This window comes from Oryctolagus cuniculus, chromosome 14 (genome assembly GCF_051225735.1).
Source record: "Oryctolagus cuniculus isolate XC-2025 breed Fujian yellow rabbit chromosome 14, ASM5122573v1, whole genome shotgun sequence".
Taxonomy (NCBI): Eukaryota; Metazoa; Chordata; class Mammalia; order Lagomorpha; family Leporidae; genus Oryctolagus; species Oryctolagus cuniculus.
Genome location: NC_142880.1, coordinates 33,829,837 through 33,852,815, shown reverse-complemented (window position 1 = coordinate 33,852,815; position 22,979 = coordinate 33,829,837). Strand labels below are relative to the sequence as shown.

At 40.3% G+C, this 22,979-nt stretch overlaps 1 protein-coding gene and 1 long non-coding RNA gene across 3 annotated transcripts in view; one reads left to right on the top strand and one right to left on the bottom strand.

Annotated features, from left to right (window-relative positions):
- Positions 1-9,437: 9,437 nt before the first annotated feature.
- LOC149122288 (uncharacterized) lies at positions 9,438-15,962 on the top strand. The gene is made up of 2 exons (XR_016220605.1): positions 9,438-11,619; positions 13,205-15,962. It is a non-coding gene; the product is annotated as an uncharacterized LOC149122288 (long non-coding RNA).
- Positions 15,963-20,464: 4,502 nt separating this feature from the next.
- Positions 20,465-22,979, bottom strand: part of WDR36 (WD repeat domain 36) — a 41,580-nt gene continuing 39,065 nt past the window's right edge. For both annotated transcript variants that reach the window (XR_016220604.1, XM_008262002.4), the window contains 2 exons: positions 22,126-22,313; positions 20,465-20,644 (listed from right to left, as the gene is read on the bottom strand). Coding sequence is in view for 1 of the 2 variants with exons in the window: in XM_008262002.4 (XP_008260224.3) it covers positions 20,495-20,644; positions 22,126-22,313 (338 nt within the window). In the remaining variant the exon portion in view is untranslated. The remainder of the gene's footprint in view (positions 20,645-22,125; positions 22,314-22,979) is intronic.

Here is a 22,979-nt window from a genome sequence, read left to right as displayed (position 1 = left end):
TGTTTGGATTTATGCTATTGATTCCTAACACTACAAAAAACGTGGAGAGCCAAGTTAATTCATCTTTGAAATAGATACTAAACTACTACTGCTTCCTCACAACATTTTTCCTAAAAAGAACTGTAATTCTTAGAGTTATTAGGCAATTGACTGAGCAAATTCCATTACAAAATGGCATGAAATACCTTGGTGTCCTAGTTCCACTTGTCTTTAGTCAAAATACCTAAATGTATTCCAGAGGTACTGGCTGCATTGGTTGCAGCCGTGGCTGAGAGGTAGACACATGATCTGTTTCTGGCATTGAGTTATTTTCACAGTCCAGGTGTGGATTCAAGAGGTAACAGAAACTTTCTAACCTGTCGATTTTGGAAGGGCTGAATGTTAATGTTTCTCGATGAAACTATGGTTTATATTATAAAATCTTTAGTGTTCATATGGGCAATAAAAGCAGAGTCTAACACTAACATAGACACGTGTAGGGATACAAGTAGTAAACAACATCACTAAATAGGTCAACTAATTTATTTATCGGAACTTATTTATCCAAAAGCAATTTCTGTCCAGAAGGGATCACTATACACCACAGTAGAGGGGGGAATCATTGCAGGAATGGAGCCTATAGTGATCAAGGTATCCAGTTAGTGGCAGCTGCCTTCAGTTGGCATAGTTCAGAACTGTGGTTTTTGCCTGTTTTTTTATGGAAGCAGTGCTTGTCACTTAGAACTCTGAGTGCCCTGATAAAGAAAATTTATTTAAAAAAAAGTATCCAGAATGGAAAATAAAGTAAAAATGTTACTACATGCCTTTTAACAGACATAATAGAGTAAGGTAAAAGAAATTATGTTGTCTGGGGCACAGTGGGTTAAGCCTCCACCTGCAATGCCAGCATCCATCTGAGCACCAGTTTGAGCCCTCACTGCTCCATTTCTGAGCCAACTCCCTGCTAATGTACCTGGAAAAGCAGGGAAATATGGACCACATGCTTGGCTCCTGCCACCCACATGAGAGATCTGGAAGAAGCTCCTGGCTTCTGGATTTAGCCTGGCCCAGGCCCAGCATTGTGCCATTTGAGGAGTGAGCTAGCAGATGGAAAACCTCTTTCTCTTTCTCTCTCTCTCTTTCTCTCTCTCTAACTCTGCCTTTCAAATAAACAAAATAAATGTTAAAAAAGAGTCACATTATCCAACAAAGGTCATCTGATGATGTAAGAGAAGGTGACTTTGTTTACTTTAAGGCCATGATTCTGAAGTTATGTGCTAACTTATAGAATAATTGATAATTTGCAAAAATATTTTTAGTCAGTGAATATACAATTAATTCCTTTTCAGAAGAAAAGATATCCCAAAGTTTGAAAATATTGCTCCATATGATATTAGCTATTTTCTTTGTTTTTTAAAAATTCAATTATTAGCCGGCGCCGTGGCTCAATAGGCTAATCCTCCACCTTGCGGCGCCGGCACACCGGGTTCTAGTCCCGGTAGGGGCGCCGGATTCTGTCCCGGTTGCCCCTCTTCCAGGCCAGCTCTCTGCTATGGCCAGGGAGTGCAGTGGAGGATGGCCCAGGTGCTTGGGCCCTGCACCCCATGGGAGACCAGGAAAAGCACCTGGCTCCTGGCTCCTGCCAGGATCAGCGCGGTGCGCCGGCTGCAGCGGCGGCCATTGGAGGGTGAACCAGCGGCAAAGGAAGACCTTTCTCTCTCTGTCTCTCTCTCACTGTCCACTCTGCCTGTCAAAAAAAAAAAAAAAAAAAAAAAAAAAAAAAATTCAATTATTAACAACACAAGCTTTTTTCTTTCACAAAAACATCAATTATGAAATCTCAAGTTGCAAAACATTAGTTCACAACTACCTTAGCCACTGATTTTATCAGTTATCTTTTTACTTTAGTCATTTGCGTCTTCTGAATCAGCTTAATTTTCCTGATAGCTCCATCCTTACTGAATTAAATGTGAATTTTGTCACATGCACTCATCACATGAGTTACATTTTCAATTTTTTGGAAAATTATATTCTGTCACCATTTCTTTATCCTAGTGAAAGTTAAATTAGGAAACAGACAAAGTTTAGGAAATATGATACTCAATTATAGCTACTTTCTAATAGACATTGCCATTAGCCTTGCCAGCATATGGCACAAGCCAAGGGTCCTGAAGTTTCCATTGTCCCCTTGAAAGTTGATATGATAGGCCAGCGCCATGGCTCACTAGGCTAATCCTCCGCCTGCGGCGCCAGCAACCTGGGTTCCAGTCCCGGTCGGGGTGCCGGATTCTGTCCAGGTCGCTCCTCTTCCTGTCCAGCTCTCTGCTGTGGCCCAGGAGTGCAGTGGAGGATGGCTCAAGTGCTTGGCCCTGCACCCGCATGGGAGACCAGGAAAAGCACCTGGCTCCTGGCTTCAGATCAGCACGGTGCGCCGGCCATAGCGCGCTGGCCGCGGCAGCCATTGGGGGGTGAACCAACAGAAAAGGAAGACCTTTCTCTCTCTCTCTCACTGTCCACTCTGCCTGTCAAAAAAAAAAAAAAGTTGATATGATAGCTCAGCAATCTCTGGCTGGCTGCAGTTTTCTTCCACCGGAAGTAGTGAGGTTCACAAGGAGAAAGGGTGAGCCAGAAAGTTAGTTTCCAAATATTTTCATGCTCCTGAAGGTGATGTACAATGTTGGGAGTAATGGAACTTAGTAATAAGTCCTGCCTTCTATCAGCTGGTTTACTTTTCTGATGTGTTTCCAATACAAACAGGGTAATTGGATGTGAAATCCACAACCACTCCCTTTAATGTACCAACCAGCAAAATATTCTTCAGTTAATTGGCACATTATTGGCATTATTGGTCATTATATTTACCTGAAGAAGTACATATATTTTCTTTTTTTAAGGTTTATTTTATTTATTTGAAAGTCAGAGTCACACAGAGAGAGAAGGAGAGGCAGAGAGAGAGAGAGAGAGAGAGAGAGAGAGAGAGAGAGAGAGGTCTTCATCCGCTGGTTCATTCCCTAATTGGCCGCAACAGCCAGAGCTGCACCGATCCAAAGCCAGGAGCCAGGAGCTTCTTCCAGGTCTCCCATGTGGGTGCAGGGGCCCAAGGACTTAGGTCATCTTCCACTGCTTTCCCAGACCATAGCAGAGAGCTGGATCAGAAATGGAGCATCTGGGATTCAAACCAGTGCCCATATGAGAACCCAGCTCAAAAGGCGGCGGCTTTACCAGTTATACCACAGTGCTGGCCCCATACATACATTTTCCTCAGGTGATGAAAAGGGGCTTGCTAGTACTTCAGCCAGGATATTCCCACATATATGAGATATTAGAAAATACACACTCGTTTATCGATAATAATCCTATACGAGTTGCATGCAGTAGAATGAGCTTTGGAGACAGAAAGACTATCTTCTATTAACTAGAAAGCGATCTTGGCCAAACCACTGTTATGAAGTAATGGAAGGATGAGGTACAATCAGTAAATGTGAATCCTGAGATGAGATTCTTTCTCGACTTCTTCTTGGAGATCTGCACACTCAACATCTATGCTTTTATTCTGAAGAAAATTGTTTTTCACTAGCGTTATCCCATTTTTCTACCAGCCTACTTGTTTCCATGGTATCATAGCTATTGTAGAAAATATTTAAAAAAAAAAACTTTGTAATTGTTAAGAATAAAATGAAAGCCAATCATTTGAGTGATTTTAACCACTACTTAATTATCTTTCATCTTTAACTTTAGAAATATGTGGCACTTGATTGAATAGCAATGTTGGGATATGGGTCCAGTGGGTAGTGGTTGCTGATGTAGTGTGGTCCTCAGTGTTACTTCAAGAAACACATCTTCATACAGATGGCTGCCAGGGAAAATTGGACGTGTTAGCAGATTTGAGGTACCTTTAAAATTGAAGATTGCCAGAGTGCATGATCTACTAACTTCTGTCAGGGCTTTTACACATGTGAAAGCTTAAGGTCTCTAATAGATATCCATCAAAAAAAATCATGAAGAGTTCTACAGCTATACCTAGAAAAGATCTTCCCTAGGTTTCTCCCATTTGGCTAATCTGTATGCTGAGCTTTATAAGAGGCCACTAATTGTAGATTTTAATCAGTTGCACAACTTGAAGGCAATGACGGTCAGAATGGATAAGAAGTGAAGATATTTGTGTCCTGTGTGAGTACCACCAAAGGGCCTCTACTGCAGAAGAAGCTTTCAGCAATCAAGTAGAGAAGATGACACATATTATAGATGCCAGGTGGTCTCCTGCCCCAGCTACCTACATACTTGCATAGTCTGTGAGGCACTCAATGGCAGTGAGGATGGTGGGAATGCTTAGGTGTTTATAAATGCATAGACAGGGGTGGGTGTTTTGTGCAGTGGTGAAGAGGCTCCTCACAAAGCCCACATTCCATATCAGAACGCTTGGATTTGAGTCCCAGCTCTACTTCCAATTCCAGCTTCCTGTTAATGAGCAACCTAGGAGGCAGTATGTGATTGCTCAAGTACTTGGGTCCTTCCACCCATGTGGGAAATGCAGATTGAGCTCTCAAATCTTAGCTTTGGCCTAACCCAGCCCTGGCTGTTGTAGGCATTTGGGACATGAACCAGCAGATATCTTTATTCATCTCTATCTCTACCTCTCAGTAAAATAAAAAAAAAATGATAAATAAAATTTTAAAGATGCATAGACTCTCCCCATGGCTACTGCTACTGCTGAGCATGTTTGCTGCACATAGCAGAAACTAATCTTGAACCTGATAGGTCAGCACTTCCTGGGGGACCACCTGAAGAAGGGTGGCAAGTAGATTAAATTGAACCTCTCCAATTTATGTACTGATGGAATATGACCACTATGTTATTCTTGAAATATTATTTTGGATCAAGAAAGGCATGCCACATCATGACAAAAGAAGTCTGTCAGTGGGTCCATGCCCATGGAATTCACTGATATAACCAGAAACATTATGCTTCAGAAACAAGTGGTCGATAGAATGATGGAATAACTTAGTGAACACTTATTGATGATGGTAGATGAGACAATACACTGAAAGAATGGGAATTATTTTACTGAAGAAAGTATATGCTTTGACTAAGCAATCAAAATATGGTGCTGTTTCTCTCATAGCCAGGATATATGAATCTGAGAATCAGGTGGTAGAAGTAGGAGAAACTCCTTTTACTGTCACATTTAATAACCCTCATAATTCTTGTTTCCCTTGCCTTTCACTTGGAGCTCTTCTAGTTTGAAAGTCTAGTTTGTTAAGGAGGAATGTTTCCACCAATGGAAAAAAAATGGAGAATTTTCCATTGACTTGGAAGTTGAGACTACACTTACTTTCTGGGCTCCTTGTGTCACTGATTGGACAAATTCAAAAGGAAAGAAAGGAATTATTCTATTGTATGGGTGATTTTGCTTGATACCCAGGGGTAATTGTGTGCTATTTTCCTGGGGTTGGAAAACCCTGGAAATCAGATTTTCTGAAATACCTTGCCAGGTTCTATTGCTAAGAACTTGCTGAAGGCAGACTGCTAGGCTAGAATGGGAAGACAGGTACTTGTTCTTGTTTCCTCCTGTTCCTGTCAGCAGCCTCCAGCCATCCCAGGAACACTTCTTTGACTCAGAATCAGCAGTTCCTTCCAGAAGCAACCACTGATTGCAGTGTTTCCAGATGAGCTCCCCATGGCCTTGCAGCATCTGCTCAGAGGAAGCAGCGCCTCCACAGATACCTGGGTCCTTTATCCAAGGGGCACCATCTCCTAGTTCCTCCAGCACAGGTAACAGCCAGAATGAACCATTGTCCCCAGAGTTGTGAATTCCAATCCCTGAAGCACTTACAGCATTTAGGGAGGGTGCTTTCCTCAGAGATCTACAATTTCAAGGCCTCTTCTCCAGGGTTATAATTTCAGTAAAGCCAACCTGTCCTTGTCTCTCTGATCCCACAAAAAAAAATTTTCTGAAAGGACTTTGATGCTCTCACTTGTTAGTAGTTATTTCTTTAGTATACATATACTTAAGGGAGCATGTAATAATTAGCAGAATTAATAAAGTATGTTCCCACAAAAGCTTTTGGGTATGAGTGTATCCTTTTGCTTTAGGCTCCATGAAATATGTTTTTCACACATTCCTAAAGTAAAGTATCATCATAAGCCTATGGGACCAGATTATTTCATCCACTCCTTAAAGATGAGCAATTGAGACACAAAGAAGCTAATGGCCCTCATTTGGAGAGCAGGTGCTGCTGACTCCAAAGCCCTCTTCTGATGTCATTCTTTGTGCCCAACTGTAAGTTCAAAGTGTAGACAATTTGAAATTTAGATTGTTATAAAACTTATTAATATGTCTTTATTCTTTGTCTACTCTGTAGATCCTGCTGATGTTGTCTCAGTATTAACTCTACTCTTTGCCTTTCCTATTCAGTACCAAGTTAGGTTCCAGGAAAGTAAGAAACTTTTTCAAAATTTTAAAATTTTAACTTTTAATTAGTTTTTAACAGATTCAATGTGATTTGTGCATACAATTCTAAGAATATAATGATATTCCCTTTTTTAAAATGTCAAGAAATACCTCCATTTATCTTTCACTGTTCCACATTACTGAACACAGTGTAATTACACCTGCTGTGTAGTAGGAACTGTGTACCTGCTTAGCTAAGGATGTACAGATAGTAGAAAGACAGATATATGAACATACGGTTTCATCATAACATGGTTAAATGAGGAATAGGAACACCCAGGCCAAGCTGGGGGGGGGGGGGGGGAGTAGTGATCAGAAAGGGTTTCCTGTAACAGGGGAAATAGGAGTTTTCCGATAAGTAGATTTCAGTCCACTGCAGAAGGAGAAAAATGCAATCTGGGGATGGGAACATCTGTTTGGATATCTCAAAGGTACTTTGACCTTAACTACCTCCAGGCATGTGTGCATCTTTCCTTTTCTCTCTCAAGTCCTCATTTGGGTGAATGTCATAATTACCCATCCAAATGCTACAAATAGAAACCTGGGAGCTGTTCTTTTAAATATTTTCTTAGCTGCCCCCACACATTGTGACATATCATACTTTTATTACTCTTCAAGTTATTTTCTGATTTTCCATAATGTATCTGCTGTCAGACCCATCCAATGAATTTTTAATTTTAGATGTGTTATTGTTCTGTTTTGGAATATCATTTTGGTCATTTTCAAGAATTTCCCTTTTTTTGTTACAATTCTGTGTTCTCAACCAGTTTGTTAATACTTTTTTTAAAAAAGATTTATTTTATTTATTTGAAAGGAATAATTACAGAGATAGAGAGAATGAGATTCAGAGGGAGATCTTCCATCCACTGGTTCACATCCAAAATGGCTGCAATAGCCACAGCTGGGCCATTCTGAAGCCAGGAGCCAGGAGCTTCTCTGCTATGGGTGCAGGGGCCCAAACATTTAGGCTGTGTTCTGCTGCTTTCTCAGGAACATTAGCAGGGAGCTAATGGGAAGTGGAGAAGCCGGGTCTTGAACCAGTGCCCATATGGGATACAGATGCCACAGACATCAGTTTTACCCACTATGCCACAGCGCTAACACTTTCTTCAGCATCTTCCCAATGTTGTCAGTTTACCTCTAGTTCCAGATGTCTTCAAGCAAGACAACCTTGCACGTTCTGCAGGTGCCTCCCTCCATGGGACTCAAGGAGCTTAGCCAGGTAAGGCTGCAGGTGCTTCTGCTCTGACTTACCATCTGCCTCCAGATTCCTGGGCTGCCATCTATTCAGAATTCTTCTCCTGAGGGAAGAATCAGTGGACAGGGAGAACAAACTTGGCCAGGCAACTCCCCAGATTCTAATTGGTCTTGCCAGCCCTCACACAGCAAAAATTCCAGTGACTGCACCTTAGCCCAGAACTGCCTGCCTGAGACAAGCCCAAAGCCATGCCTGACTCAGCAGCTTCCCAGCTGTTCACTCATATAGGAAACCCCATCTCTCTCTGGAGTAGAATTCCTTTAGACTTCTTTCTACCCACAACATTCTGATGGCTAAAAATATGTATATTATACTATTGCTTATCTTTTTTACTTTTGAGTTATTACAGCTAACACACACGGTGCTCTTGGTAGAACAGAAGTGTTGGGTTCTTGCAAACTTCTAGTTGGATCCCTAGTAATCCGCTGAATGTAACTGGGTCCCTCCATCTCTATTCCACCCCTGGATCTAAGCTACCATCATCTCTCCTAAGTTCCTCATTAGTCTCCTTGCTTCCATTCTTTCAATTCTACCCACTATCCTATTCTCCGTTTTGCAGTCACTGTGGGTCAGAAAATAATGCCATCCTGATAAACACTCTTGGATGATTTCTACTTGCTCTCAGGGTAAAGATCAAAGTCCTTAATATGTGGTCTTTGGATCATTTCCAACACAGGTTCATAAGTTATAATAAGTGATGTGGGATATGGATAACAAGAAAGGATGTGTTTGTTTGAGGCAGAAGACATATGGAAGATCCCTGTACCTTCCTCTTAATTTTAATTTAAACCTAAAACTGCTTTAAAAATAAAGTCTATTAGAAAATATATGTCCATATTTACACATAAATAGGGATACACACACATATACACACAATGGTCCCCAATTTATGATAGCTTGACTATGACTTCCCATTTTTAAGAATGATTAATTTATTTATTTGAAATGGAGAGAGAGAGAGAGAATCATTCATCTTCTGGTTTACCACGAAGATGACTGCAACAGCGAAGTCTGGGCCAAGATGAAACCAAGAGCCAGGAACTCTGTCCTGGTCTCCCACATGGGTGGCAGGGGTCCAAGTACTTGGACTATCCTCTGCTGCTTTCCCAAGTGCATCAGCAGGAAACTGGATAGGAAGTGGAGTAGCCAGGAATTGAAATGCACCCCAAAATAGGGTGTTGGCACTGCAAATGGTAGTTTAACACTCTGTGGCTAAGTGCCAGCCCTTATGATTTTTTTTACTTTGTGATGTATGAAAGAGATAAACATTCAAAAAAATCATACTCAGTTTTGAACTTGGATCTTTTCTTCCCAGGCTAGTAGTGTAGGAGGCAGTAAAACTCTGTGTTGCAATGCTGAACAGCAGCAGTGAGAACCAGCTTCCTGGTAGCCACCCAATCACAAAGGTAAACAACAAATACTCTATGCTCTACTGTGTTGCTAAGCTATGTTTGGTAGCATAGGTGTATTAAATGCATTTTTGATTTATGACATTTTCAGCTTATAATGGGCTTATCAGGAGGGATAATGGGTTAATCACAAAAGAACCCTAATGTTCAAGTAAACATGGGCAAGTGGGAAGAAACTTGTGGATGTGGCATTTTCTATGAGATTGATGAGCAGGCCTTTTATATGGGAACTTGGAAAGTGGCAGGGAGGGCATCCTTATAGAATGTCGACTATAAATTGGCAACTCTTTTCCACAAAACCACCTTCTGGTCACTGAAAAAGAGCTGAATAAAATTTTTTTTTTTTAAGAGATAGTTTTGTGGCTCCTGTATTTGAAGAAGAGGTATATTTTTAGGCTACCATAGTAACTTTAATAAGAAAAACATGGAGTATTCCACAGCTTGTGTACTCCTAGGTTGTTTTCCTTATTTAATTCCTTTAAATGTGCAGCACTGGTTGTCTGTGATGTGATGTGTTTTGCTAAAATGTCCTTTTCCTTTTTGTTGCTTCTTTCAGAGTAAATGGCATTTGCTGATGTCTTTATATATTAAAGCATAATTTTTATTAACATAGTGTATTTTCATAAAGATAATACTCAAGTGACCCTAAATTCAATATAAATCCAAGAAAAAAATATTCTAAAACCATATCAAACATCTTCTTTCTATTATTAGGTCATTTGATATTTTTAGGTAAGAAAAAAGAAAAATATGAAGCAAGCTCTTTTCCATCACTCCATAGAAACCTCCTTTAATCCTTAACTTTCATTGACTGTGGCTACTGACAGTGAGGCAATAAAAAGTCATCAGTACTTGGCCCAGACTTCCTGGACCAATAAAGTCCCAACCAGAGGGATTCTAATTCCTCTTGCTGAATGAATATAGATCGGTAGAGGGAGCTCTGACCCCAGAATCACCTACCTTCAAAGGGATCCAGAAAGTGGTTACTACACTCCTTACTGGTGGAGTTAGAACCTGAGGGGGAGCCCTAGAGTGGGCAGATGAGAGCAGCGAGAACACCTGGTTATCAGCCCTAAGTCAGAGGAAGCCTAGAAGTGGGGCTGATGTTCAAAAGCAAATTCATAGAGGAGAGCAGAGTCAGGACTTGTTGCAAATGTCACCTTCTAGATTCTTTTCTAAGAACCATAATGCTTCCAATTCTACAACCATTGTTCGTTACTCACAGCTGCTCAGAGATGGTAAACCTGGCCCACAAACCACAAAAGATAGATTTTAGACCATTTTCCATCTCTTTATATCCATGCAATTGCATTTCATTCTAAAATGCTTTATTATTGATTAAGTGCATACCAAGTTTCTTTAGTACAAGTCACACTCAACCTGTAACTCATATAAAAACAATCGCCAGTGGATAATGAATGGACTATGAGTTTGGGGCATTTTGAACCAAAAGTCATTTATTCCATGAACTTTCTGAAGTATACTCATACTTGTATATGCTAGCACCTCTTGGTGAGACCATCTGTTTCTTTAACCAGTGTTTCTCAACATTCGTTATCTTACACTCTTAAAAATTAAGGACCCTACCAAATTTTGGTTCCACAGGTTGTATTTGAGTATTTACTGTATTTGAAATACTGAGAGTAAAGAGTGAAACAACTTAGTCTTATTGAGCTGATCCTCCAAACGGTTTCAAGGATCCTCAGTGAATATCAGTCCACTCTTTGAAAACCACTAAATTAGGTATATATTGAACACCTGTTGTGTGTGTAACATTGGAATAGACTCTACAGTAAATTTGAAGACTCTGCTGAGGGTAACAGCACAGGCAGAGGAAGGGCAATAGGAATGAGACTTCCTGCTGGGCAGAGGAGGACACGGGCCAGGCAGGCACTCCAAACCCAGGGAAATAGTGAGGCACATTCCCTGAAATCTCACTTTACCCTAAGTACCTCTGGGAAGTGCTATTTCTTCAAGAGTTTTGCTACAAAAGAAGTCATAAGAAAAGAGCTTTTGTTTAAAAAACAAATAATGTTTTTAAAGATCAATATTTTTTAAAGATAAAATTGGTTTCAAGTGGCACAGGTGTGGTGCATTTGCTGAGTGACTGTCATTTCCCAGCAGAGAGTAGCAACTTCCTTTTCTGAGAGCTGGTAAAGGGTAAAGAGAAGAGCCAAGGTGAGATTGTGTCTCCCTTCATTGTTCAGTTCCTGCGGAATCAGTGAATTCTGTTTATTGTCAAAGGAGTGTGAAACTTTCCGCCCAGTATTTCTCATGCTTCCCAGGAAATCTCAGCACATACCACACCATCCTAGTGAGGATCTCTTCTGCCAAGAGCCTTTCTTCCCACCACTTCCTGGAGGAGTTCCTAGCTCAACCACATACCAGGTGACTCAGGCCACCACCCTGAATCTCCCACCTCCCGATTCTTGCCACTCAGGTGCAGAGAGGAGACAGAGTCAGGGATGACTTGGAGACTGTCCACATTTCTCAAAGAGCCCACGCCAGCGGCTTGCATCCAGGTAACTGTGGTTGGGGCAAGTGGTGGCCTAGAGTTTTGGGGAAGACCCAGCAACTGTGGCAGCAAACACAGTAGTGGTTTCAGGGTTAACCTTCTGGGAGGAAACGAAATCTGGCCAGCCATACAGAATATATCTATATAATAAGAAGGCTGGATGGCTGGATAAATGGTTTAAGTATATGTAAATAAATTTTACTTGAAAAACTAAACCCAAAGAGCAAAAAAGAGACTAAAAACCTCACTAAACATACAGTACTAAAATGTGTGGAAAGCAACACTCAAAATCAGTAATTGTTTACATCTTATCCTATTTTATTTAATTTCAAATAAAAATGCATGCTTATGTAGATAAAGTTCAAGTCTCCTTTTACCCAGCTCAAGACCTTCACATATTCCCCAGAGGTAACATACATTTGGTCACCCTGACTTCTTCCTTCCTTCTTTCTTCCCCCTATCTTGCTCTCTTTTTTTAAGATTTATTTCAAAGGCAGTTCACCAGGGATAGACAGAGATCTCCCATCCACCGACTCACTGTCCACATGGCTGCAACAGCTACCTTTTACCAATCAGAAAATGGACAGATGGTATCTTCCAATGGGGGAAAAAACAGGGTTATTTTTCTTTCCTTACTTGTTTTTCATAGGAATTATCAAACCCTTTGTTCAAACAAAATTAGCAGTCAAACAGGTATTTTTAAAATGCTGTTGTCCTTTCTTCTACTCAGGAGGTATACATGGATTTTGAAACTACTTCAAATCTATGCACACCCACCCCACATCCCACCAGGAAACAAAGGGAGAAATCCTAGCAGACACTTTTTTTCAGAGTGTGAAGGCTTAGAACCAACCTTTGCTTTGTCTTTGCTCTAAAAGAGAGCAAGGCAAAAGGCTAAACAAAACACTGTAAAAGCTGTCTGACCTGAAATGTAAGCTGCACAAGGCCCACGGTCTTTGTGCATTTTGTTTTCTGAAGCATTTCAAGAGCGTAGAACAGCATCCTGGACAAAGTAGGTGTCAGGGATTGGACAAAAGAAAGGGGGCATGGACGGGGGGGAGGGCGGGGAAGTAGAATGGAAAGGAGCCACACCTTGTGAGCTGCATGGGAAGGCTGAGTCACCTTTCCATGTTATACTTTTTGGAGATTCAACCCACAGGTGAGTCCATACTTCCATACCCCTTTCACTCAGCACTCACCTGCCCACTGTGCTTGCGTAATATTTGCTTTTCAGAATAGAGTGTGGCCACGAGTGAGGAAATGAGCCAGAGTTATGGGAGGGACACAGGCAACTCAGAAAGATCCGATGGAGAAAAGAACCAAAATAAGTGAGTTGTAAAAACTAGAATTTAGTAGAAATAGCAGAAAAAATTAAAATGGTAGCCAAAAAAGAACGAAAGAAAGAAAAAAAAAAAACAAATCACGTTTGAAATACTCATTCTGAGATGTGGTAGCAAATAAATAACAGTTAAAATTAATTTGATAGGATTAATGTCATTCTTATTTAAGTGAACATTGTCATTGTTATCTATAAGCCACTTAAAAATAACAAGTATGGAAAGTAAATGTTGACTATTTTATTTCTTTTTTAGAGACACTTTAGTGGATTTAGCTGGAACTGGAAATTAGCATAACTGGAACTGGGAATTTAACACAGTACACAGACAGTGGAAAACACTCCTTCTGGATTCTTCACATAACTGATTAAATTTCATCATGTGCTCTCATACCACTGGATTTGGGGTGAAATATAATTACCAATTAAAAATATGATCAGCCTCTTTTGTAATAGCCTAGGCTCTTTTGGACAAATACTGTGTACATTTTACAGAGTCCACATTACGGCTGTTTCTTTCTGCAGAGTCTCAGTCCTCCTTTCCCAGATGTGTGGTGGAGAGAAAGCCTCTTGCCTTGCCAGATCCTTCATACCCCCCCTCTGCACACAGCTATGAGCTTCTTCCACCTGGGCCAGGTTTCTTCCCACTGGGCCTGGGCAAGGACGGTGCTACCACCCTAAAGTGGGGCTGCAGAGTCCAGGGCTCTCAGCAGACCTGCTGGCACACTTCATCTGGCCCAGCCCTCATTCAACTCAGGCAGCAAGTGGAAACTTCTAGAGCCCTCTACATGCCACTCAATTCCAGGGAAATGAGCTGTCACAGGCTCTCTGTAAGATTGCCCCTTGACTATGGCCCCTTCCTGTCAGGATAAAGCTCCCTGAGGCAGCGTCCTACCAAGGAGGCAGGAGGGAGCCCAAAGCTCTGAGATTTTACAGTGTGTCCAGTGGTTTCTCAAGTGGCTCTCCTTTCCCGCATTTGGTTCAAGATGGGGACCACAGCTCAGGAATCTCATCTGCAACACTTTTCCTTTTTCTCCCTCCTGCACTTCGTTCCTAGAACCACGGAGTCCTTATGCTTCACAGTCTACTTTCTTCTACTGTCCAGTGCTACCCAAATGAGTATGTTCAAATCAATGAAGCTGGGGCCAGTGCCGTGGCACACACACTAGATTAATCCTCCACCTGCAGCACCGGCATCCTATATGGGTGCCAGTTTTAGTCCCAGCTGCTCCTCTTCCAATCCAGCTCTCTGCTGTGGCCTGGGAAGGCAGTGGAAGATAACCCAAGTGCTTGGGCCCCTGCACCCGCATGGGAGACCAGGAGGAAACACCTGGCTCCTGGCTTCAGATCGGCCCATCTCCGGCTGTTGTGGCCATTTGGGGAGTGAACCAATGGAAGGAAGACCTGTCTCTCCCTTTCACTGTCTGTAACTGTACCTCTCAGATGAATAAAATCTTAAAAAAATAAAAATCAACGAAGCTTGTTAAAACGCACTGGGCTCTATCCATGAATGTTTGAGTACAGCTGGAGTGGCGCCCAAGGATTTTCACATAGTCAGGTTACCTTGATGCTGTTAATGGATATCCTGAGATCACAAACTAGTGATTTATTTTGTGACCTTACTGACATCACCGCTCCCCCTTGCTTTCCTTAATGCGGAAAGGGCTGCAGAGTATATGCTTGAATTGTGTCAAATCTACGTCAATCTTTGAAATCATCCTTGAAAATGATCCTACCTTGAGTTTGCAGAGCATAAACAAGGTTAACAATCCAACATACTTAAGGACAATACTCTCGGCTTTGCCTTCCTTCCTAAGCGCACCACCTTTTCTCAGATAACTTGAGGCAACTATCTCCTTGGAAGGAAACCAGTAATTATTTATTTGCAGGGTTTTAAGTGGAAATACTCATACTACACTAATACCCATATTTTGATGCTAAAAAATGGGATTATTTTCAGTGACAAGATAGCTATCCTTTAAAAATGTAACCTCCCCTATAACATAGCAGGCTAAGGAGAGAGGTGAGCACAGGAGTGGCAGAGGAAGAGCCTTCCCTCTTTCCCTGGTTGCAAGATGACAGAAGGAAAACAAAAGGATCCCCTTCATTGGGCTGCAGAGGAAAGTTAGATGAGGGGAGACTAAATCCCCAGGAAGAAGGGCTCGCAGGCCCCAGAACCAGATCTTGGACTCCGGAAGAGGCTGCACCTCAAGTGACCGATTACCAGTTTCTGGCTACAGAGGAAATTTTATGCAAAGAGCAGAGTTCAAAGAGTACTTCCTGTGTTTCCCAGTGTTTCTGTCCCTGGTTATAAACAAACCTGAAAACTGACCTAACCCTTATAGATAATCCAGTATCCCTGAATTCTTAAAATTCTCAGAGGCTGGTTAAAAAACACCAAAGGTTTCCATAATTTGTAATTAGGAGTCCTAAATAACACACAACAGAAAATATAGGAACAGGCATCTGGCTTAGCAGTTAACACCACTGGAGATACCTGCATCCTATTATTACCGGGCCCAAGTTTGAGTCCCGGCCTGCATCCTATTATCAGCATTCCTGATTCTGGCTTCCTGGTGGTTTCCACTCTGCAAGGCAGTGGGTGATAGCTCAAGTAGCTGGGTCACTGGAACTTACATTGAGTTTCTGGGATCCTGTTTTGGGTATTGGGGACGGGAAATCTTTGTCCTTCAAATAAATAACAAAACTTTTTTTAAAAAGATAGAGGCTGGTGCTGTGGCATAGATTAAGCCATATGGCGCCGGTTTGAGTCCCAGCTGCTCCGCTTCCAGTCCAGCTCTCTGCTAATGAGCCTGGGACAGCAGTGGAGGATGCCCAAGTGCTTGGACCTCTGCACCCATGTGGGAGACCTGGAAGAAGCTCCTAGTTCCTGGCTTCAGATTGGCTCAGCTCCAAACTGTTGTGGCTATTTGGGGAGTGAATCAGTGAATGGAAGACCACCCCCCCCGCCTCTCAAATAAATAAATCTTAAAAAAAAAAAAAAAAAAAAAAAAAAAAAAACTTTAAAAAGATAATTTAAAAACTAAAAGGGCTGCATTGCAGCATAGTGGGTAAAGCCGCTGCCTGCAACAATGGCATCTCATATGGGTGTTGTTTGGTGTCCCAGCTGCTCCACTTCTGATCCAGCTCCCTGCTGATGGCCTGAGGAAGGTAGCAGATGATGGCCCAGATACTTTGGCCTCTGCACCCTCATGGGAGACCTGGATGAAGCTCCTGTCTTCAGCCTTGTCCAGCCCCAGCTATTGGGGCCATCTGGGGAGTGAACCAGCAGATGGATCTCTGTCTCTCCCTGTCTTAGTAACTCTAACTTTCAAAGGAATAAATCTTAAAAACAAACAAGCCAAAAAAAAAAAAAAAAAAAAAAAAAAAAAACCGCATTAACACTGGCCTTGCTGGCAGTCACATTAGTAAACCTTGTTTCAATGCCTTGGCTTTCCATGTGCACTCTGATATGACGTTAGCTGCTTGATACAAACCTTTCTTTTCCTATCCTATGCTTTCACAAGAGGACTTCAAAACATCGTGGAAGGGACCAGCATCGTGGCACAGCAAGTCAAGGTATGCCATGTGACACTAGAATCCCATATGAGCGCCAGTTCAAGTCCCAGCTGCTCTGACGATCCAGCTCCCTGCTATTGTGCCTGGCAAAGCAGAAGATGGCCAACTATTTGGGCCCCTGCCACGTGGGATACCACCATGGAGATCCTGGCTCCTGGCTTTGGCCTAACCTAGCCCCAGCCATTTGGAAAGTGAAGATGGAAGTGAGATGGAAGATTCTCTGGATGGAAGATGGAAGATATTTGATGTTTTTGGCTTTTTACCCCATCACTGAAGTCATTTTCTTACGTAGATCCCTCACCTTTCTTAATCCATGAGCTTCTGCAGGGCTGTCTCCATCCCTATTTCAGGGTTCAGCATGTGACCCAAACCTTGCTGGTCAAAGCAATGAATCCCTTGGTCACTGAAATTCTACTTTGGGATTCTTTTAAGAGAAACACTTTATACTTAGTTTACGAGGAATATGTAAGTTCAGAATTGCCACATTTCTGATCAATTGCTGACCAATGATATATTTCTAGCACTAAGAGATTCTGTCATATAGTGGGTTCTCAGTAAGTAGCTGATATTGGTGAATGTGGAGAGATCTTGATTGAGAAGTTAGCTAATAATGAGGAAAGCAACAAGGGAAATAGAAAAAATGGTCAATTCCCAAGGAATCAGTGAATCCAACAGTAGGTAAAGTCAATTTTATTCTTAACTTTGAAGGCATTCTTATATTTGAGTCTGGCTTGTCACTTGTAACCAAATACTTAATAAAAAGGCACAAAGCCTATATATAACTTAAACAAGTACACTTGAAATCTAATTAAGCCCTGATTTGTATGGCAAATATAATTTACCAATATTAACTTGAGAAGAAATAGAAAATTTAAGTATTCACAAAATAAATGGATAAAACTAGCCTTTTAACAATTTTTTATTTGACAGTTATGGACAGTGAGAGAGACATACAGAGAGAAAGGTCTTCCTTCCATTGGTTCACTCCCCAAATGGCCGCCGCGGCCGGCGCTGTGCCAATCCGAAGCCAGGAGCCAGGTGCTTCCTCCTGGTCTTCCATGTGGGTGCAGGCACCCAAGCACTTGGACCATCCTCCACTGCCTTCCTGGGCCACAGCAGAGAGCTGGATTGAAAGAGGAGCAGCCAGGACTAGAACCCGGCGCCAATATGGGATGCTGGCGCCGCAGGTGAAGGATTAATCAAGTAAGCCACGGTGCCAGCCCCAATTTTTTAAAAATCAAGAATAGATAATTTCATGGAACAAATGGACCAGTTTCATTAAACAGTTATAGCCAAGGAATTAAAATGAATTAGTTATCATAAATATTTAATTAAAAATCATTAAAGTTCTTGATCCAACAATATAAGCTGAAAATATCACTTGATACAGGGAAGTAGTTTATTTTAAAATCAGCAAATAAGTAACAAAAATAAAATTTAACAGAGTATCTACCAGAAACTCAGAATGCATACATCATCCTCAGTAGTAGAACATATAGTAAAAATACAAAAATTGCTCCTAAGCTCACCGTATCCAAAAAAAAGTCTCATCAATTGCAGAAGAGGAATGATTCTCTTGGATTTTCTTAGGATATACTGACAAACTTTAAAAGAATTCTGTGGTGTCATGATGGATCCATATTCAACACTATGGTTCCTGAAGAGAAGTATCTGGTGTTGTACTTTTCTTCTCCAAGCAATGGTACAAATAGCATAATACAAATCAAAATTTCAAGGAGATTTTTTTCACTGGCACTTAAGAAATTTTAGAAAATCCTTCAGAAGTTCCACTCTACAAAATCTAAAAATAATGTTTAGTATAAAGTGTAATCAAAATAATGCAGATTTATTGGGAGTATCAAATAGCTCAATGAAAGAATTTAGAACATAAAAATGCAACATTTCAAATCAGAGATAGAAAAACAGACTTTTTCATAAGTGAATTTTGAACATTTGAATAAGAAGCTCCATAGCTTAGACTCTTCACAAACATCACTAGACGAACATCTAGACAACTACTCACAAGGATGCACATCTCAAAAGAAAATACACACGATATACATGAAATGATTTGCTTTATATCTTCAGTAGAAGTCACGAAATGTTATTTTTCTATTTAGAAAAAGCACCTATAAAACAGATACCATAATAAAGACAAGTGGCCAACTGGGAGGAAACATTCATAACAGATATAAAAGATTAATATCTAAAATATATGAAAACTTCCTTCCATGAGATAAAAAGATAATTCAGTAGAAAAATGAGAAGAGCATAAAAAATCCTCACAGAGATGTAAGTGCTCTAAAATAAATATATGAAACGATGCCCATCCTCACTACTATGAGGACTTCCTGAACAAAAACTATTAATTTCACCCATTGTTTATAAAAATCTAGCATCCTTGCTTTTACAAAGAAGCAGGCATTCATTTGTTGCTGAGGGGAACTGTGAATTGATATAGCCATTTTGGAAACCAACTGGATGTACCTCTTCAAATATTAAATAAAAACATTTACACATAAACTATACTTTCTCTTTCCTCCCTCCATCCGCTGCCTTGATGGCAAATGCAAAAGAAAAATTCTGCCATCTGCCAAAATAATGCTATAACACTATCTAGGATAATGCCAATATAAACAATATATTCAACTCTTGTACTCTCATTAGAAAAAAAGCAAAAAACTCAGTTCATGGCTTGTAAAAGCAGTACAACTTCAGTTTGTGGTGCTTATCATTTTAAATTACTTAGGATCTTCATAAGGCATATGATAAGATACTGGGTTGTTGCAACATCTTTAGAATACTGTATTTGAGACAGAAAAATAGTTAGAACCCAAATCACTATTAACATTTCTGTCAGTGTAGTTTTAATACATCTCTAACCAACTTTAAAAGAAAAAATTAAGTACAAAACCTTGTTTCCTTAGCTTACATCATTAAATAAAAATATTTTAATATTTAATTATTAATAATTTAATATCATTAGACAACACCTTTTAAATCCTGCTCTTGCAGAGGTTATTCTATAAACTTCTTATCCTGACTGAATGAGAATATTGGTGTTCAAATATATTTTAGCACTTACTTTTTACTTCATACATTGCTTAATCACTGAACCATAAAAACAAAACAATAATGAGAAAATAAAAAACCTGCCAGAGCTATGTGGTTTGGCAATGCTTTTAAGGGAAAAGTCAGCAGTTTCTTCCCAAATAAAAATGTCACCAGAAGGAAGCAAAACCCTTGAAGGACAACCTTCAGTGAAATGTGGAATTTCCCTTCCTATCCTAGGTATCTGTTCAATCTTTTATAGCAATTTGCCTTGGGCAAGTGACACCCACATTGACAATTAAGAACAGCTCCCTTTAGGAAGCCTACAAAGGAGAAAACACTAGGCCAGTGCCAGAACATGTGGCTTTGCCACTGAGATACCAGGTCTTCCCGAACTTGGATGCTCTTCTTCAAAACAATAGGGTTGTGCTGGAATATGTCCAATATACCTTCTAGCTTTAATAGTCAATGAGGCATGTTTTCATCAAAGCCATCAAGAAAGGAAGCAGTCTTTTTTTCCTTCATATCAGAAAGGCTTTTGCACAATTATCTTATATATCACTCTCATTGGACATCTTCAGTTTAATTCATCAATACTTAACCTCCTCATGCAGCACATTTTATATAGAATAGATACAAAAAACACGAGTTGGTAATAACAACTCAAAAAATTCTTACAGATATAGTTGATGTAAGGAGAATCAGATCACCAATCATCTGAATGGATTCTTTGGGTCTTCACAACTAAATGGAGGTAGAATTTTACTTCAAGAATATATTTAACATTGAATGTGAAAAATTACTAACTAATCAGCAGTGCTATCATTTCCTTTTCACTACGAAACTGGGAGAATAGAAATGAGTTAAAATGAAACCATTTACTACATTTTTGATTTATATACATTTAAGTTTATTTTTATAACAAAGCACTTTTAATATAATTTAGAACACACATGCTCTGATTGAAGAGTGACTGTAAATGAATCCAGTTTTTTTCCACCTGTGATGACAACCTTGTCAATTCTTCTAGGAGCAGTGGCTCTGAAGGAAGCATTTTAAGGTGTAACTGAAAAGAATAATATTGATATTTGCACATTGTTTAGGAAAATTAAAATCTTATCTATTCTGGGTTCCTTTTCTATCAAGAAACACAAGAGCATACTATTTACATTTTTTTTCCCTTAAATGCTGGCTTATTACTTTCTCCCATTTCCACTGCTCTACCAAATTTCTGTCACTCCCTTAGAACTGAAGTGGTCACCAATCTTCTCACTAACAACAGTTCTGATGCAGAACTGGAACCAATGACCAGCTATAACACTGAATTCACATTTCTGTGTTTCTACAAGTATCTCCTTTCAATACCAACCACTGGTAATAGAATGGCAGATGGGTCCTTTGCTTTATTTTCTATAAATTTAAGTAAATTCTACTCAAAGGCTAAAATTTCATAAATTCACTACTTGTAGCCTTTCTATTTTTTAATTCTACATGATCCCAACAAATATCCAACTTTTTTTTTTTTTTTTGGACAGCCAGAGTTAGACAGTGAGAGAGAGAGAAACAGAGAGAAAGGTCTTCCTTTTCCATTGGTTCACCCCCCAAATGGACACTACAGCCAGCACACTGCAGCTGGCGCTCTGCGCTGATCTGAAGCCAGGAGCCAGGTGCTTCCTCCTGGTCTCCCATGTGGGTGCAGGGCCCAAGCACTTGGGCCATCCTCCACTGCCTTCCTGGGCCACAGCAGAGAGCTGGACTGGAAGAGGAGCAACCAGCACTAGTACCCGGCACCCCAACCAGGACTAGAACCCGGGGTGCCGGTGCCGCAGGTGAAGATTAGCCAAGTGAGCCACGGCACCAGCCCAAATATCCAACTTTTAAATCATTTTCAAATATTTAAATCAGCTGAAAACTTATTTTAGGCATTAATGCGATATATGAGGAATCATATCTGCTATCACCAAAAATTAGCATTATCTCCCTCCTTTAAAACATCGTACCACTATCGTAGACCCTCAGGATATGACTTCTCCAATACAGTGACCTTTAAAGCAGCTCTTGCATACCAAATCATTTTAAAGTCCTTCAAACTATAATACAGGTAAGTATTTTGATTTCAAAAGTAGAAAAAATAACCATAAAACCTGAGTTTCTCTTTATGGTCACAAAACATAACTACTTTAAAAAGGAAGTCAATGGATCAGTATATTGGATAAAATGAAAGCACAGGAATACTGGGGACAGAGTCAAAATTGTTGTGCTGTTGCATTAAAGAAAAGACTGACTACCAAGCAGTTTGGTCTAGCTGTCCAAAATCATAGTCATCAGCCACTCTGAGGTATTTAAATATACATTTTCATAGAATCAAAAATCCAGTTTCTTAGTTACATCAACTAACATCCAAATATCCAATAGACACAGATGACCAGTGGCTACAACACTGGACTACAGAGATCTAGAACATACTATCTTTGCTCAAAGTTTTATTAGATAGTACTGCTATAGACAGAGGAAGGCAAGTTGGAAGGACTCCTCCATTAGACTTACCTTTAGAAACAATGCAAGATATGCCTGGGCTACCTCAAAATCACGCTTTCTGTCCAGCATTACTCCAATCATTTTTAAGAAGCTCTGCATGACTTCCACAGACCCACCACAATCTGGAGACAAGCTTCGCAGCTCTGTTTCAATTCCTGATGGGCCCATTTCTTTCAGAAGATTGATGGCAGCTTCATCTGAGTTAAGTTTTAAAAAGAACTCAGTTATTACCTACAATCACTTCACTTAGGAAATCAGTTTACCTCTTATACCCCAAGCAAGATATATTTAAGAGGTGCAGAAAATTCTTTCTGGGGTTTTTTTCAGGTTAAATAACAAAAAGAGAGCTAATGTATGTGAAGACCAGTACATATGAGAGCAATACAATAAAAATAACTAAAGCTTAATATTTTTAATTTTTAGTAATTTAAAATTTTTTCCTGTTGTTGGAAAAAAAATACAGAAATGTATAAAATGAGAGGTGAACTACTACACTCCAAGATTTTTTTAAAAGACATGACACAAAGAGATAAACAAAGGGAAAGATCTTCCAACAACTCCATCATCCCCCAAATGCCAGCAACACCCAGGGCTGGGTCAGGCCAAATCCAGGACACAGAAACTCCATCTGGGTTTCTCAGATGGGTATCTTGACTCCATCTCTGCCCCAAATGAGTGGCAGGAACTTAAGTACTTGAACCATCATCTGCTACTATTCAGGTTCATAAGAAAGAAGCTTGACTAGAATCACAGAGCAGCCATGAGTTGAACCAGGCATTCCAATATGGGATGTGGAAGTCCCAAATGGCGGTGCAACCTACCATATCACGATGCTTGCCCTGAACCCCTTAATCTTATCAACA